The 13621-nt window shown below is 40.7% G+C and overlaps 1 protein-coding gene and 1 long non-coding RNA gene across 8 annotated transcripts in view; one reads left to right on the top strand and one right to left on the bottom strand.

Annotated features, from left to right (window-relative positions):
* Positions 1 to 13621, top strand: part of LOC147909275 (uncharacterized) — a 308493-nt gene that overhangs the window by 103556 nt on the left and 191316 nt on the right. The gene's annotated exons all lie outside the window — the stretch shown is intronic.
* LOC105153914 (Transcriptional-regulating factor 1) overlaps positions 1 to 13621 on the bottom strand; it is a 432031-nt gene that overhangs the window by 97495 nt on the left and 320915 nt on the right. For all 7 annotated transcript variants that reach the window (XM_087407003.1, XM_011069054.2, XM_087407002.1 and 4 more), the window contains 2 exons: positions 13512 to 13621; positions 3117 to 3235 (listed from right to left, as the gene is read on the bottom strand). In XM_087407003.1, the coding sequence (XP_087263129.1) occupies positions 3117 to 3235; positions 13512 to 13621 (229 nt within the window). The remainder of the gene's footprint in view (positions 1 to 3116; positions 3236 to 13511) is intronic.

Consider the following 13621-nt stretch of genomic DNA (forward strand, 5'->3'; position numbering starts at 1 on the left):
CTTTTAGAATTTAAAAAAATTGTAAATAACGGTTATTCGACAAAAGATCTACAATGACAGACCTATCTGGACAAAGAAGGTGAGAGACGATGGAAAGTGTAGTTGCACAGGTCTGCCAATTCTTAGAGAAGAGAATGAAGCACGGCGAGACTTCATGCCGAGTTTTTCCCGTTCTCAATTAAGTTTGAAAGTCCATTCAAACGGGGAATGGAGCTGTAAGATCTCTTCTTTCTCCTCCGTAAAATCTTCGCCCATGGCACTATTATTGCTCAGGCTGCCTATTATTGTTCCCTCTTTTCGCCGCCGCGAACTCGTAATATGATATATATGAAGCCTCGAGACGCAAAATATCGTGCTCGAGCAATATTGTGGTTACGTTAAATTGCCAATACGTGCTTTATCGGAGAAGCGTAACGTTAAGCGTTACCTTTTCCATATCAGCGATGCAAATCCAACGAAAAAGCTGGCCTGTTTTCCAAAGTAAAGAAGGAACTCCGGGGTGCATTCTCTTGATCGCGCACGCCGTTCTTGAGAGACGAAGCGGCAGCTTCCGGCGAAAAACAGGAACTGGGGTAAAGACTTCACGATTTCGCGCATGAGATAGTATCGCACGGTTCGTTTACTTGCATCTGGGAATATACGGATCCTAACAATCGAGAGGAAATATCGTCCGAAAGCTCAATGAAATGGATACAAACAAACGTTTAACTTATGCCAACAAGTAAATAAAGAAAAACTCTCTCCGGATTACGGTATAAGATAGTAGATATGGTAAATAACAACGCTCGCATCGATATCGCCGATAAATTATGATAACAGGAGTACAACCATGTTTTCATTCAACCATGGATTTATTGTAATCTGTTCGTAGAACATTTGTCAAATAGTGAATAAATTAAGACATCAAACTTAAGGCAGCAATAAAATTAGTTAAAGTCGATGGATATGTCTTACCCTTTACGATCTTCTAGGCAGATTGAACGTTATTATCATTTATCGGTGGAACGAAATGGATGGAAAAGAGTAAGAGAAAGCAAGAGCTCCGCCTAGAGAAGCCACAAATCCAATGTTCGCAATGAAACGTAAGTAATTCCTCGCACCCTTCCGCCGAGTCGCATTGAACGCGACGAGTCGCTCGAGTTTGAGGAAATAGAACGAGAGAAGACATTGAGAAAGCAGTAAAGAAAAGAAAAATACTGTCCCCGTAGAATGGACCCTGCCTGCCGACCCTGGCGGATCCCGAACAAGGTTGGGGAGGATATATAGGGGAGGTTGGGAGGATTTGAAGATCCGTCTTTCGAGAAAATACAACGAGTTCAACCCAGCCGAGGCATTCGACTCGCGTCGGACGGACAACACTACAACGACGAAGCCGAGCGGAATCGCGAGACCGACCTCTATTGATTCCGCGTTATTCCTTTGCCCGTTCCCAACAAGAATTGAATCCTTAGTCGCTATGGTCTACCTCCATCACTCGCTTTTGTACGCCGCCCCTTCTCGCTTCTTGTTCTTGATTCCTATATCGCGCTTGTCCATTTTCCTCACCCGTGTCTCAAGAAGCTTCCGAAGCGAAAATCCTAAGTCGCGCGAGATGGTGTTTTCCATTACATTTAGATGTATTGTACTTTCCCTTCTCCTCTTTAAGTACGTTTTACTTACAATAATTTAAATTAAATTAAATTCAAATTGAATAATTTATAGCTAATTTTAGATAGTTGATTTATGAAGACAAATGAGCTAAATATTGAGTGACTTATAATTTTGCGCGTGCGTATAATATTATAATCAAGATAAAAGGTTTTTAAATATGACAATAAATATCTAAATGCTAATTTCGTAGTCGCTTTTTTATTGCTGAATATGAAAATAAAGTAAAATTCAGTATAAAGGGAAACGTACCTCCGAACGAACTTTTTCTAGCAACAACTAGCTAACCACCATAAATTCAAGAGAGTTCTAATACCCGTACGTGCCGATACAAACTCGGCGAGCTCTCCCATCCAATACCCGGACAACCCAAGCATTACGTAAGGGAAATATCTAAGGGATTACTTCGGCATACCTACGCGTAGAAATTTCTCCAACTACCGGCCTTAAGAAGGCACTCCAGGGCAGCTTAGAAGGCTTCTTACGAGCGCACCAGCAAAGAAGAGCACGCGAAGAGATACGTCTACACATGCACGTACACATACACATACGTATAACGCACACTCGTACGCGAACGATATACCTGCGTACACTATTGCCGAAGTGGAGCGTTGAGAGGCTTTGATGAACATAATGAACGGCTCAGTGCCGCGAGCACGAGCGTTTTCCTTTAAGCTCTGGCTCGAGTGTTGTTCTCGTTCTTGTTTTATAAGCACGGGGAATCTGTAATACGCCCTATGACGCTTAGACGAAGAAAGGGAAAGAAATGCGGAAGACGAATAGGTCTGTTGTGTCAATGCAATGCGTACAAACGCGAGATGTTGATCGAAAAGTGGAATAGACTTTTAACAAGATCGTACACGGAAAGAATGATTTTGCTGAAGTATCCAAAAATTTAAAAACAGCTTTGATAATTTTGTTGGACCATTAAAATAATTATATAGGAAACTCAAGCATGATAAGCAATGCTGCAAAAAATTTGGACGTCCAAATTTTGAACGTCCTGTATAATTCTTTGGATAGTAAAAAAATTATCCTTAAATCTGCTATCTAGCTGAATTTTTAGATACTTCAGCAAAAACTGTTCTTTTGTGTAGCAACATTGCAATATAACGTCACTGATACTTTACTGTAAATAAATACTTTTCTTTTTTTAAATATTGCTATCAATATTCGTGATATATATTATATAATTCTCATTTAATATCGTAATTTCACTATAGCCTTGTGCCATAACTATGCCAAACACCCGCGCACGAAAACACAAATATCGGTAGCGTAAGACCATAGTTGTGTGAAGTTTCAGTACTTCGATACTAAATTCAAAAGGGTTGCAATCTGGCTGAAACAGTTATCTGCTATCAGAGAATTATATTGTCAATCTTACTAAGAGCTTATTTCGTAAAATTTAACATATTCGCAAGATATCGCTGATCTCTCTAATGTGAAATTCTCTAATCAGTACTCACAAATGATCCTGCCGTTTAAACGCCTTGCCGCACATCGTGCACACGTATTTCCTCTCGTCGCTATGCGTCAGTTTGTGCTTCGTAAGCGCCGATGCATTGTTGAACACCTTCCCGCAGATCTGTAACAGAGAGAAACAACCATCGTTGCAGCAGCAGTGTAGATGAAAATTATATATGGCGTCTGTCGAATCGTGGTTACGCACAATTACGTTACATTTGCCACTGAATGCAAGTCTCTCGATTATCATCGTGGTGTAGTGGAAGCCACATTGTACACATATCCGATGGAATTTCTTTTCATCGAGTACATTAGCGACGTACGAAGAGTCACGCGAACTCTATTTCAAAACTCCACAAGAAATTAAAGCGTGTCTATAATTTACAATTAGCATGCTAATCGTCTAAAGCGAGGATATTGTTTTATGACAGGCATTAGAACAAAGATATCAAATGATTATCGTATAACATATAAACGCGGATCTCTTCTGCCCGCGAATTTATCTTCGCACAACGCAACAATTATTGTGACTAGCATCGCCGATAAGAATAATTTCGCAATTGCTATAACAAACGATAATCGCGTTCTTAACATGACAGAGTCAAATAAATGTATTTATTCTATTATGCAATTTTGTTTAATATATTATTTTAAAAGTAAAATATAAATAAAGTTTCCGTGCAAAAACTTTAAACTTTTACAACTTCTGTTCTGTACATAAAATAAAATCTATAAAATAAATCTATAAAAAGTATTAGATATGCAATTTATAAATATGGAAGTTATAAAAATTTAAAACATAAAAACTTTATAATCACTTTTCTATTCTAAGAGATTGATAAAAATAAATCCACTCTTTCGAACAATTAATATTGTCAATAATAAAAAATATAATATAAAAAGTATAATATAAAAGATTTCATTCTTTCGTGCCACAGAATTAAATTAGTTATTCTCGCCGCAAAGTATCGAGATGGGACAACGAGAAGAAAATATGATGGCCGTTAATACTTCCCTGATAAATGATGCTATTATTGTCGGTCCTATTAAAGAATAAGAGATGACCGGTATCATCGCAATACGTAGAAATTACTCACTTTAATACCGCATCGTGTGTCGGTCGTAGATATATAGTATACCCGTTAAGTATGTGGAATTAGGTTTATTATACGCGCCTCCAGGTCGCGGACTATTTCAGGAACTATTTCAGGTAGCCAAAGGCCGAGGAACTGAATGCGGCCAGTGTTCTACCCGAAAAGCCAATGCCTCGTTCAAATGAGCGACGAGTTCGCCGTCATAGAAAATCGTGCGAATTCCGCGGGTCCATGAACGATAGGAACGATTAACATTTCCAATAAATTTGCCCTGCGTCTTTCGCCACGAGCTTGTCTCTGCCTCTCGAAATGCCATGCATAATGTAATCAAGCGGTATCATCGAGGTAACATAATTAAAATGAAAAAATAAATATACTCTCCTCTGTCGATATTATTTTACAAAATAATATCCTAGGTGTGTGTAAACTTTAAAACGAATTAAGGAATCAACATAATTGCCCACTAATAATTGTAATGTAATTTCACTTAAATAATTGATTTATCATAAATAACAATCCATCTTTTCTATGTTGTAAAATTGATAGATATTACATTCCTTAAATAAATTTCAGTACTCGCAAAAAAAAAAACCAAAAAACAAACAAGATGATAAGGTACATACTAAATGGGATCGATAATGCGAGAAGTACAAAACGCTTGCGATGTGGTTAAACTCGCTCTAATGCGTGGCTGTTCGTGGAATCCCGCGGACGAGATTCGGAATATCACGTCTCGAGGGCATCGGGAATTCATCGTCACGTCGAAGGATTCGCGGTGCTGGCGCCGCGGCATTAAGCCGAAATTAATTTCCAATGCACCTGCGGTCGTCGCCGCGTCACGTGACGACACGGAAAACGTGCGATGGCACGATTCCGAGCCTCCATTATCGGAAAAGTCTTTTCCGCTTCTCGTTTCGCTGTTATTTCCAAATGTTCGACGAAAGGTACATGAATCGCCGGTGATTCCGGTGAAACGAGAAAAGCCGAATCCGAAGTCGCGAAAGAATACCATCGTTTTCCTGAATAACGGAATTTCTTTTGACTTGAAAAAACTATTTAACAAAAGAAGAAAGAAACGTAAGTGTCGATCGTATAAGTGTTGTATTATTTGAACTTTTTAACTCATATACGATGAGAAATCGAAGGATGATTTGATTTTTTGTGTGCAACAGTAACAAGACAAGCTATAGATAAACTAAAAATTAAAATTATAAAATTCTTAATTACTTTATTACTTTTATTATCTATGTATCTTCAATGTCACTTAAATGTAAAAATCGCGAAACTAACGCAGACGAGGTCCCTGGCTTTTCGGTATAAAAAATGAAGCTTGTTGACATCCGGCAGAATACGAACTTCCTGCGGAATCCTCGCAAGCACTCATGCGAAGCGATACTATTTAACCATGAGCCACGGTTGCTATGACGACTCACGTATAGCTTAAACGGTACAGTCTGTCGGCAAACATTTGCTGGGATCTAGCAAACAGGCAACAAATTCCATTTCATGAAGGAACGGGCGTACATAACGAACGTCCTCGAGAAAACGAGAAGTACTCTCCAACATGACAGAAGAAATTTCCGGGCCATAGATAGAAAAACTTCGCGTCGGCTCCACTACCGAGAGTAAATCCCAGATTAAAGAAAAAGGTATTAAGACGTTCCTGACGCGTCGCGGATAATATTGACCAAAGACGTGAAGCGGACCAGCAAGGGAGGAGATAAGGGAGAGCGGCGAGAAAGTACGAGCACAGATAAAAGGACGTAAAAACTGCGAAAAAGGGACTAAAAAAGAGCCAGAAATGACGTAAACGCAAAGATTTAAGACGTGTAGAGGTGGCCGTATATATTCAAGAGGTGGGATGAACGTTTGCACACGGTCTCGTGGAGGTCTCGCAGGAGCCAAGGGGGAGGAGGGGGGAGGGGGGGGGGAATGAAAAGGGGCGAGGCGCCAAGGGAAAGGGGAGTCGTACTTCTGGCTCCTAAGCAGAAAATCTAATTTGCGTAGCTTAACTCCTAAGGAGCTCCAGATGCACGGACGCCAACACACGGGAGTTTCAATTTACGAGGCGAGGACCGAGACCGAGGGAGAAAGATGAGAGGAGCTGCTAGAGTGACGGAGAAGAGGCAGTAGAAACGGCAGATGGCGAGATAAGAGTGAGTGAGTGAGTGAATGAGAGAGAGAGAGAGAGAGAGAGAGAGAGAGAGAGAGAGAGAGAGAGAGAGAGAGAGAGACACAGACAGACACGCGAAGATCTAAGGAAGGAGGATGCAACGAAGAGAGCTCAACGAAGGATAGGGTCTTTTCCCTCACCCATCATCTCCGTGCCAAAACCCGTATCTCCACCCCTGACGCGGACCCTCTTCTTGAGAGCTAAACAAACATCATTACTCCTGGCCTTTCTGGCTACCACTCTCTTTGCCAACCCACCTCCGGTCGCCACGATCTCTGGCCGCATCTCGTCTGTATACGATGGTTCTCGGTCGTCTCCACTTGGCTCGCGACTGCAGCCTGTAGCGCTGTACCAATGTACACCAACCAACACCGAGCTCTGAATACGTAATCCCGCGGGTGGTAACATTGATACTTCGTTAAGAGGGAACCTTGGTAGGAGAGGTACGCGCGGGAGAACACTTGGGCCGAATCAGTGGTCGGAGAGGCGACCACAGAGCGATTCATGATTTCAACTGGCCTCATCGATCGGCCGATCCGCTTAACGGTCTTTCTGACCAATCACGTTCGTCGCGGCCGTTCTTCCAATAAGAAGTACGAGTGAAGGATCAAATGTGAAATTGTGTGTACCACTCGTCGGTGGTACGACAAAGCTTCGTTCTAAAGTTTTGATGCTATATTCTAAATTTGAGAGAACTATGTATAGGAAGATCGAGAAGATATCTTTCGATCTCTATGGTTTTGCTCGATTCAATCTGATAACTAATTTGAATATATCTAGGTAATCAATGAAACGAAGAATAAGCGACTGTCCGCGTATTTATAACTTTTTAAAAAATTGTTTTAAAAATATTACGTAATATTTAATTTAATACAGTATGTGTACCAAATCAAATCAAAGATAACTCTATATATATATATATATATATATATATATATAATTATATATACATTATCTTATATTAAAAAATATATATTGGATATAATAAATAATTGAGGCGTCAAATGGCTTGTCGCTCGGTGCTTGACTTGCGATTTGTAGATCCGGGCTCAATCCTAGAGCCGAAAATGGCTCCACTTGATTAACAGTCCTTTGATCATCAGCGCCGTTCGAATCCGGCGTTAAACTGTAAGTCCCATATATCAGTGAAATGTGTAGATTCCCCAGGCTGGGGGTTGGACATTAGGCTAACAACTTAATTCCGGAAAAAATTCATTGTTACTGAAGAGACCTTATTAGAGGCCTTACGCTCTACACAGAAAATTAAAGAAACGTGTATATATGTGTGTACATACACACACACACACACACACACACACATACACACACACAATAATATCTGCAACATAATTCACACATTGTATGTAATTGTCAATCATGAATATAAATATCTTACAAAAAAAAGAAAAGGAAGGGAAGAAAGAAAAACAAGAGATTACTTCATTACTTGAACGCTTGCTAAAATGAACAGCCATCACGCGGCTCGTGAGTAAAATGCGTGTCTATGGTTTCATTCGGTTAACGTTTGTTCCGACTACCCACGTTCACGTCCCGTGCCGAGTTTTCTTTTAACAGAGGCTGGAAGCAGTAGCGTAACCTCGAGAGGGCGAGGCCGCTGGGCGAATGCAATTTGTCGCTTCCGGGCAGGCGAATCTTTTAAAGAAGTGCATCTTATTACCAGCAACCGTTAAGGAGACGAGAAACTCGCGCTTCCGTAAATAATGAGAAAGGCAGCCTTCGCGAGAAGGAAAGACTCGGTGTGCCGTCGTTGCTGCTGATGTTGCAAAGAGACAAAGGCTCGCCGCCATGATGGCGCAGGAGAATATTATTCTCGTTTGAGGGTTGAGGACGACCAAGTAATGTACGAATGGACTATGTTGCTAGAGAAAAGGACGATGAATGGGACGCAGGAAATCGCGTTACCGTTCGGGATTTCCATTGTGTCACGAAAGACGACCGCACCAAGTCGTTCGTTTGCCAGCAACTTTTTTTAACGAAAGGCAGATATAACAAGGCTAGTGTAAGCTGAATACTTTTCTTAAAATTTCTAAGAAATAATTTCTAAGTATCTATCAAGAAAATAAGATTTATAACCAATCAGATCACAAATAGTTAGACGTAAAAGATCATTATTTTTTTCACCTTGTTTCAAACATATTAAAATAGTATAAAAAATAAATGAAATATTATAATAGTCGAAAGTGAGAGCGAAAGAGAGAGAAAAACAAAAACACACAATAAATTAATGTATCGACATTTATAAATAATTGAAATGTATTAAGAAAATATATAGTATTTTTTAAAATTGTTTGCAAGCAAGAAAGGGAGAGAAAGATTATCAACTTTAAAAAGAAACTGAAATCGTCGAGCTTTCAAAACTGTAAAATACGAAATTCCTTAAATCAACAAACTAAAAATAAATTCAAATTTGTGCTTTTATACCACGTGATTAATAATACGTTTCTAATATATTCAAGGTGAATGATAATAATTTCTTCGCGCGAGTTCACGATACGCACAGTCGTAACAAATAGTCCATTTGTCGCAACTAAAGATGTACAAAATGTAACGGAATGGTAAAGAGCAGGATCGACAACAAGAGCAACGGATTGGGGTAGAAACTACGACATAATGGGGTGAAGCTGCACGTAGATCTACCAACAACTTGGGTTGAAGTCGGCTTAATTAACAGCTCGTGTCACCACGAATGTTGGGAGTACATAGGTATCCAGAATAACGGTCACGTATGTCAGCATAGTACATGCATATGTGTTTGCACGAATTTGGGGATTATACGTTGGCCCGTTTTCTCAAAATCTCTCAACCAAAAATGTAATGTCTGTGACAATCAGATTGCAAGATCATTTCGTAGCAATGTCCTGGAAGATAACAAGATGAAAGAATAAAAAGAGAGAGAGAGTAATCTAATTAAACGATAGTGTTAAATCGGAAAGAAGAACAGTGGTTTAATCAACGCGAGGATAATAAAGAAGTCATTTAATATTGTCCGGATTAATCAGATAATATCGTTGTATAATATCCCACGCATGTGCGCGTTTTTAGATTATAATGTGTTACTTATTCCATTTACATTTTTCAGAAAAAAAAAGTCCATTGGCTTATTAAAATTAGCGTGGAAATTTTCTGACTTTCTGTGATGTGTGTATTGCCTGGTCTGATTAATTAATGATTTAATGTACAGTTGACGAAGCGAAAAATCGATCGATCGCCGAGTACATCAGCGATTCCATCATCCTCGTGAAACCATCGTTTTTACATTTACACAAGTGCGGATTAAATAATTGCAACAATAGCTCCCTCGATGATATACATAGCTGCAGTAGAAAATTAAATTCTCATATAAAACTTAACAAGACTTCGGTTTTATTAAATCGATGTAAACGCGTTCACATTTGCCGCAAATTATTTTCAGCATAAAACGCTACGCAAGCAGAACGATTAATAATCACATGCATTATTCTTCTTCATCCCGCAGATTTTCAAACTTTCAATATCATCATATTCGCAATCTGCCATGTCGTTATACAAGGTATAAAACGCTCGACGCGTTGCATTTGAATTATTAATTAGCACGCACCAATGCTGCGTCCAGTGTTAGAGATGATGGCATCTGTGAGAGAGGCCGGGCTACGCCACGCAACGGGGCTCTAAATGGAAATCGTTGATGCATTGCGAGCGATCATAAGGGTGCATTAAAAAACTTTATCTCGCGTCGCGCGACATTAATCGACCGTCTCGCGCATAATGCCGTGCGCGATAATTGGCGCATAAATTATGGCGGTACAGAGCCCGCCGTGACGAGGAAAATTCCACGGGCGTCCTGTAATGAATAACGATCAATTTCCGGCGAGACAGCCGAGCGTCACGTCGGACGCTGCTGCAAAGGCCGCTAGCCTTCTCTACCCCTCCCCCCCTCTCTCTCTCTCGCTCGCTGTTTCCCTTCTTTGCTTCCTCTCTCTCTTTCTCTCTCATTCGAGTACCACCCCCTTTGGATCGCGGCGATATCCGAGAGCCATAATCGAGCCAAGGCGGACGGGCTTAATTCGTCGCTAACTCGATACATCGACAAGGCTTGTCAACAAGTCAGGCGAACCGTCATTTAATTACGTAACAAGGCACACCAGGACGAGGGGCTGGCCGAGCATACGCGGGAGAAAGAGAAGGGACGAAACGACGAGAGAGTACGGGTCAAAGAGGATGAAAGAGGAAGTGGCAGAGATAAAGGAGAACGAGTAGCGAGGATGAAAGAGCAAGAAGCGCGTGCGACAAGGAGGAATGCTATGTGGATACGAGAGAGTATAATGTATGATCCTTTACAGAAGAGAACAGGGACGAAGGAGATAGAAGCGTAGGATCAGTCGCAAAGACAGCGTATCTGTAGGAGAGTTTCCTTCCCTTAAATAGTACGGCGCGTATTCTCATCACGAGTCTAAAGACGTCTGTATAATTCTCATCTTACTGTGAGATTAAATATACCAAGTAAATAAGATTTCAGAATCGGGCCCAACATATCATCTGACTGTTGAACTTACAAGGAGAATACAAATCTACAGATTCAAGAAGCAAAGTGATTTTGCTCAGTCAAAAGCTCGGAGCGTGTGTAGACCGCACGATGTACGACGGGAGAGGAAAGCAGATCAATCAGCGGAGGTGGTGGGTTCTGAAAGGGTTAGCTCCTAAATACCACCACTACCACCACCACTACCATCACCATCACCACCACCACCACTACTACGAGGCACGCCTAAATCGGTCGAATGTACTGACGACAAACGGGGAATGCGCGGGGGAGTATCGCCTTCGTGTGTTACATCGGGGTGCCGTCGTGTTTGCTCTGCCTGCTCGAGGTTCGCGTCGGCGTCGCCTGAATATTCAACAGCCTTTCTACACACGGCACACGGCACACGGCCACGACGACGCCGTGCTTGCACGCGCGCGAGCGTGTACCGCGTGTATAAACAGCTCCGACAACCGCCTGGCACTTTAGCGCCGAGACCGTTGCGTCTTAATGTGGGTCACGAGAGAGGGCTGGGCTCGGAAGAAGGAAATTGAGCCGTGCTGAAATCAAGGCTAGCGCTGCCATTTCGCGCTGTCGTCACGTGGAAATAAATTGCAGTCACGTCATCGTCAGTTCGGAATTGGCCGATTAAAGTTCATTTCTATTTTACGTATAGGTATAATATAGAGAGAGATCTGTGCGATATATATGGAAATCATATACAGAATGAATAGAAGATGATATATGAATCAATGAAATTATCCCTTTTTTGTACTTTTAATCTAAGTTGTCTTCTATTTCGCTAATAAAATAATACTGCATGAATCCGAGAGAATAAAAAAATATTAAATGACGATTCGCGAATAAAAAGAGAATGCTATAACAGTAATAATAAACTCGGAATGTGTTTCATGCTTAGCGTCAGAGCCTGCATTTAATTTGCCGCGCTTCAAGTTGAAATGGGAAATAGCTATATCATAAAAAAGTTGTCTGAAGGCAACACGGACGTATACGCGGGTCCGTGATAAAACGGACTCGAAGGGCCGTCGTAAAAATGCCGCGTGCGTACGAAAACTCGTCCGGATTGCACGTCACGGATGCGAAAGCGCATCCCCGCACGTCGGTGGCTTTCCGCAACAAGCGCGCCGGCGCGGTGCGGAAAGTGGGTCAGCATCGTTAGCGTTCGATGGCGCCATTTCGACTCGTTCCGGCTGCGGGCGAAAGGGACGGAAAGGGGCAGACACACAGGGGTAGAATGGGGCGGGTTAGCACGAATTTTGTGGCCTCGCGCTACGGTTTTCGAGCACACCCCCGTGGTCATCGATCGTGGTCGTCTAACTCGATCGGTCGCTAACGAACCGTCTCCTCGTTCTTCCCCGTGAAAATGCTCTTTGTCGCTGCGTGCTCTCGAAAGGAAACTAACTGTTAAAATGGAGCACAGCAGGGGGAAAAAACCGGTCAGACAAACCGTTAAACAAAACATAGTTCGTGGTCTGTAGTACATCGCGAAATTGTATAACAGATATGGAAAAATAGACTATAAAAAGTAGTTACACAATTTTGCGATGCACGAGTAATTAAAGAATTGCGCAATTATCGGTTTGAACCGCGGACCAACTTTCGATTCGCGTACGTAGTCGAGTACTTTATTTCAGCAAACTTTAAATCAATTGACAGAGACAATTATCTAATGTCAGTTTACGTTTACAACCGCGGTACATTTTTGTTATTTTCGCAAGTGATTCCAGATTTAATTAAAACATACTGATGAAAAAAAAAATGCAATGTAGCTACAAGAATGTAGCTACATTATGCATACACGTAATTTAAACAAGCCATGCGTATATATGTACGTAAGAGAATATTCAAAAATAATGTTTCCGACACATACCAGTATAATTAAGACTATCCGAGTAATTTTATTAAGGTAAAATAAAGGTTCACATGCATGATAATTATTGACAATAAAACGTAATTTTTTTTATCGAGTAAGAGACAGCCCATTTAGAATAAAAAATTGCAAATAGCCTTAAAACTCTGTGAATTTTAAATTATTGTTAAGCAAATAATTGTTAAACAAATTTCATTACGTAAAAATATCTTGTCGAAGGATGGACGACTACTATAAAGCGCGATTGACGGTGTCGTGGCAGCTGGATACTCTGATTGATAGTTGCATAAATATTCTTGATATGCATATATGAGCAATCGTACTACTACCGTTACGGAAAAGCCAATTTGAATGAAATTCGAATGACAATCTATCTCGCTCATCTGTTACAGATCACATAACAAATGCCAATATCATTCCATCAAAATTATTGATATACCTGCTTAACTAATAATATATTTAGATTATAGCAAATAACATCAATTCCACTTATCGAAAAAATAAAATTTAAAAGGACAAAACTGAATAATCCTACAATTTTAATAAATTTATTGCTGTATAAAAGCTGGTTAGATTATCTATAAGCTAGAAAAACTTATCGAATTAATTTATCTATTATAGATTTCATTATATTTTGATTGGCTGTGAGACTCATGTTATTTGCAAGAATTTAATTTCTCTCCAAATGACTGATCTTCTCGCGTGTTCGTCTTCACTCACCTGACACTGCTGTGGTCCCTGCCTGTTCGGCGAGGAGGCCTTCAGTCTCGATTTCTTCACTCCCAGCTTCCCAGGATCACCGCCACCGGCCCTCGATTCCTCGCTGCTAC

This window comes from Acromyrmex echinatior, chromosome 6 (assembly GCF_024713525.1).
Source record: "Acromyrmex echinatior isolate Ae372 chromosome 6, ASM2471352v2, whole genome shotgun sequence".
In the NCBI taxonomy this organism is placed as follows: Eukaryota; Metazoa; Arthropoda; class Insecta; order Hymenoptera; family Formicidae; genus Acromyrmex; species Acromyrmex echinatior.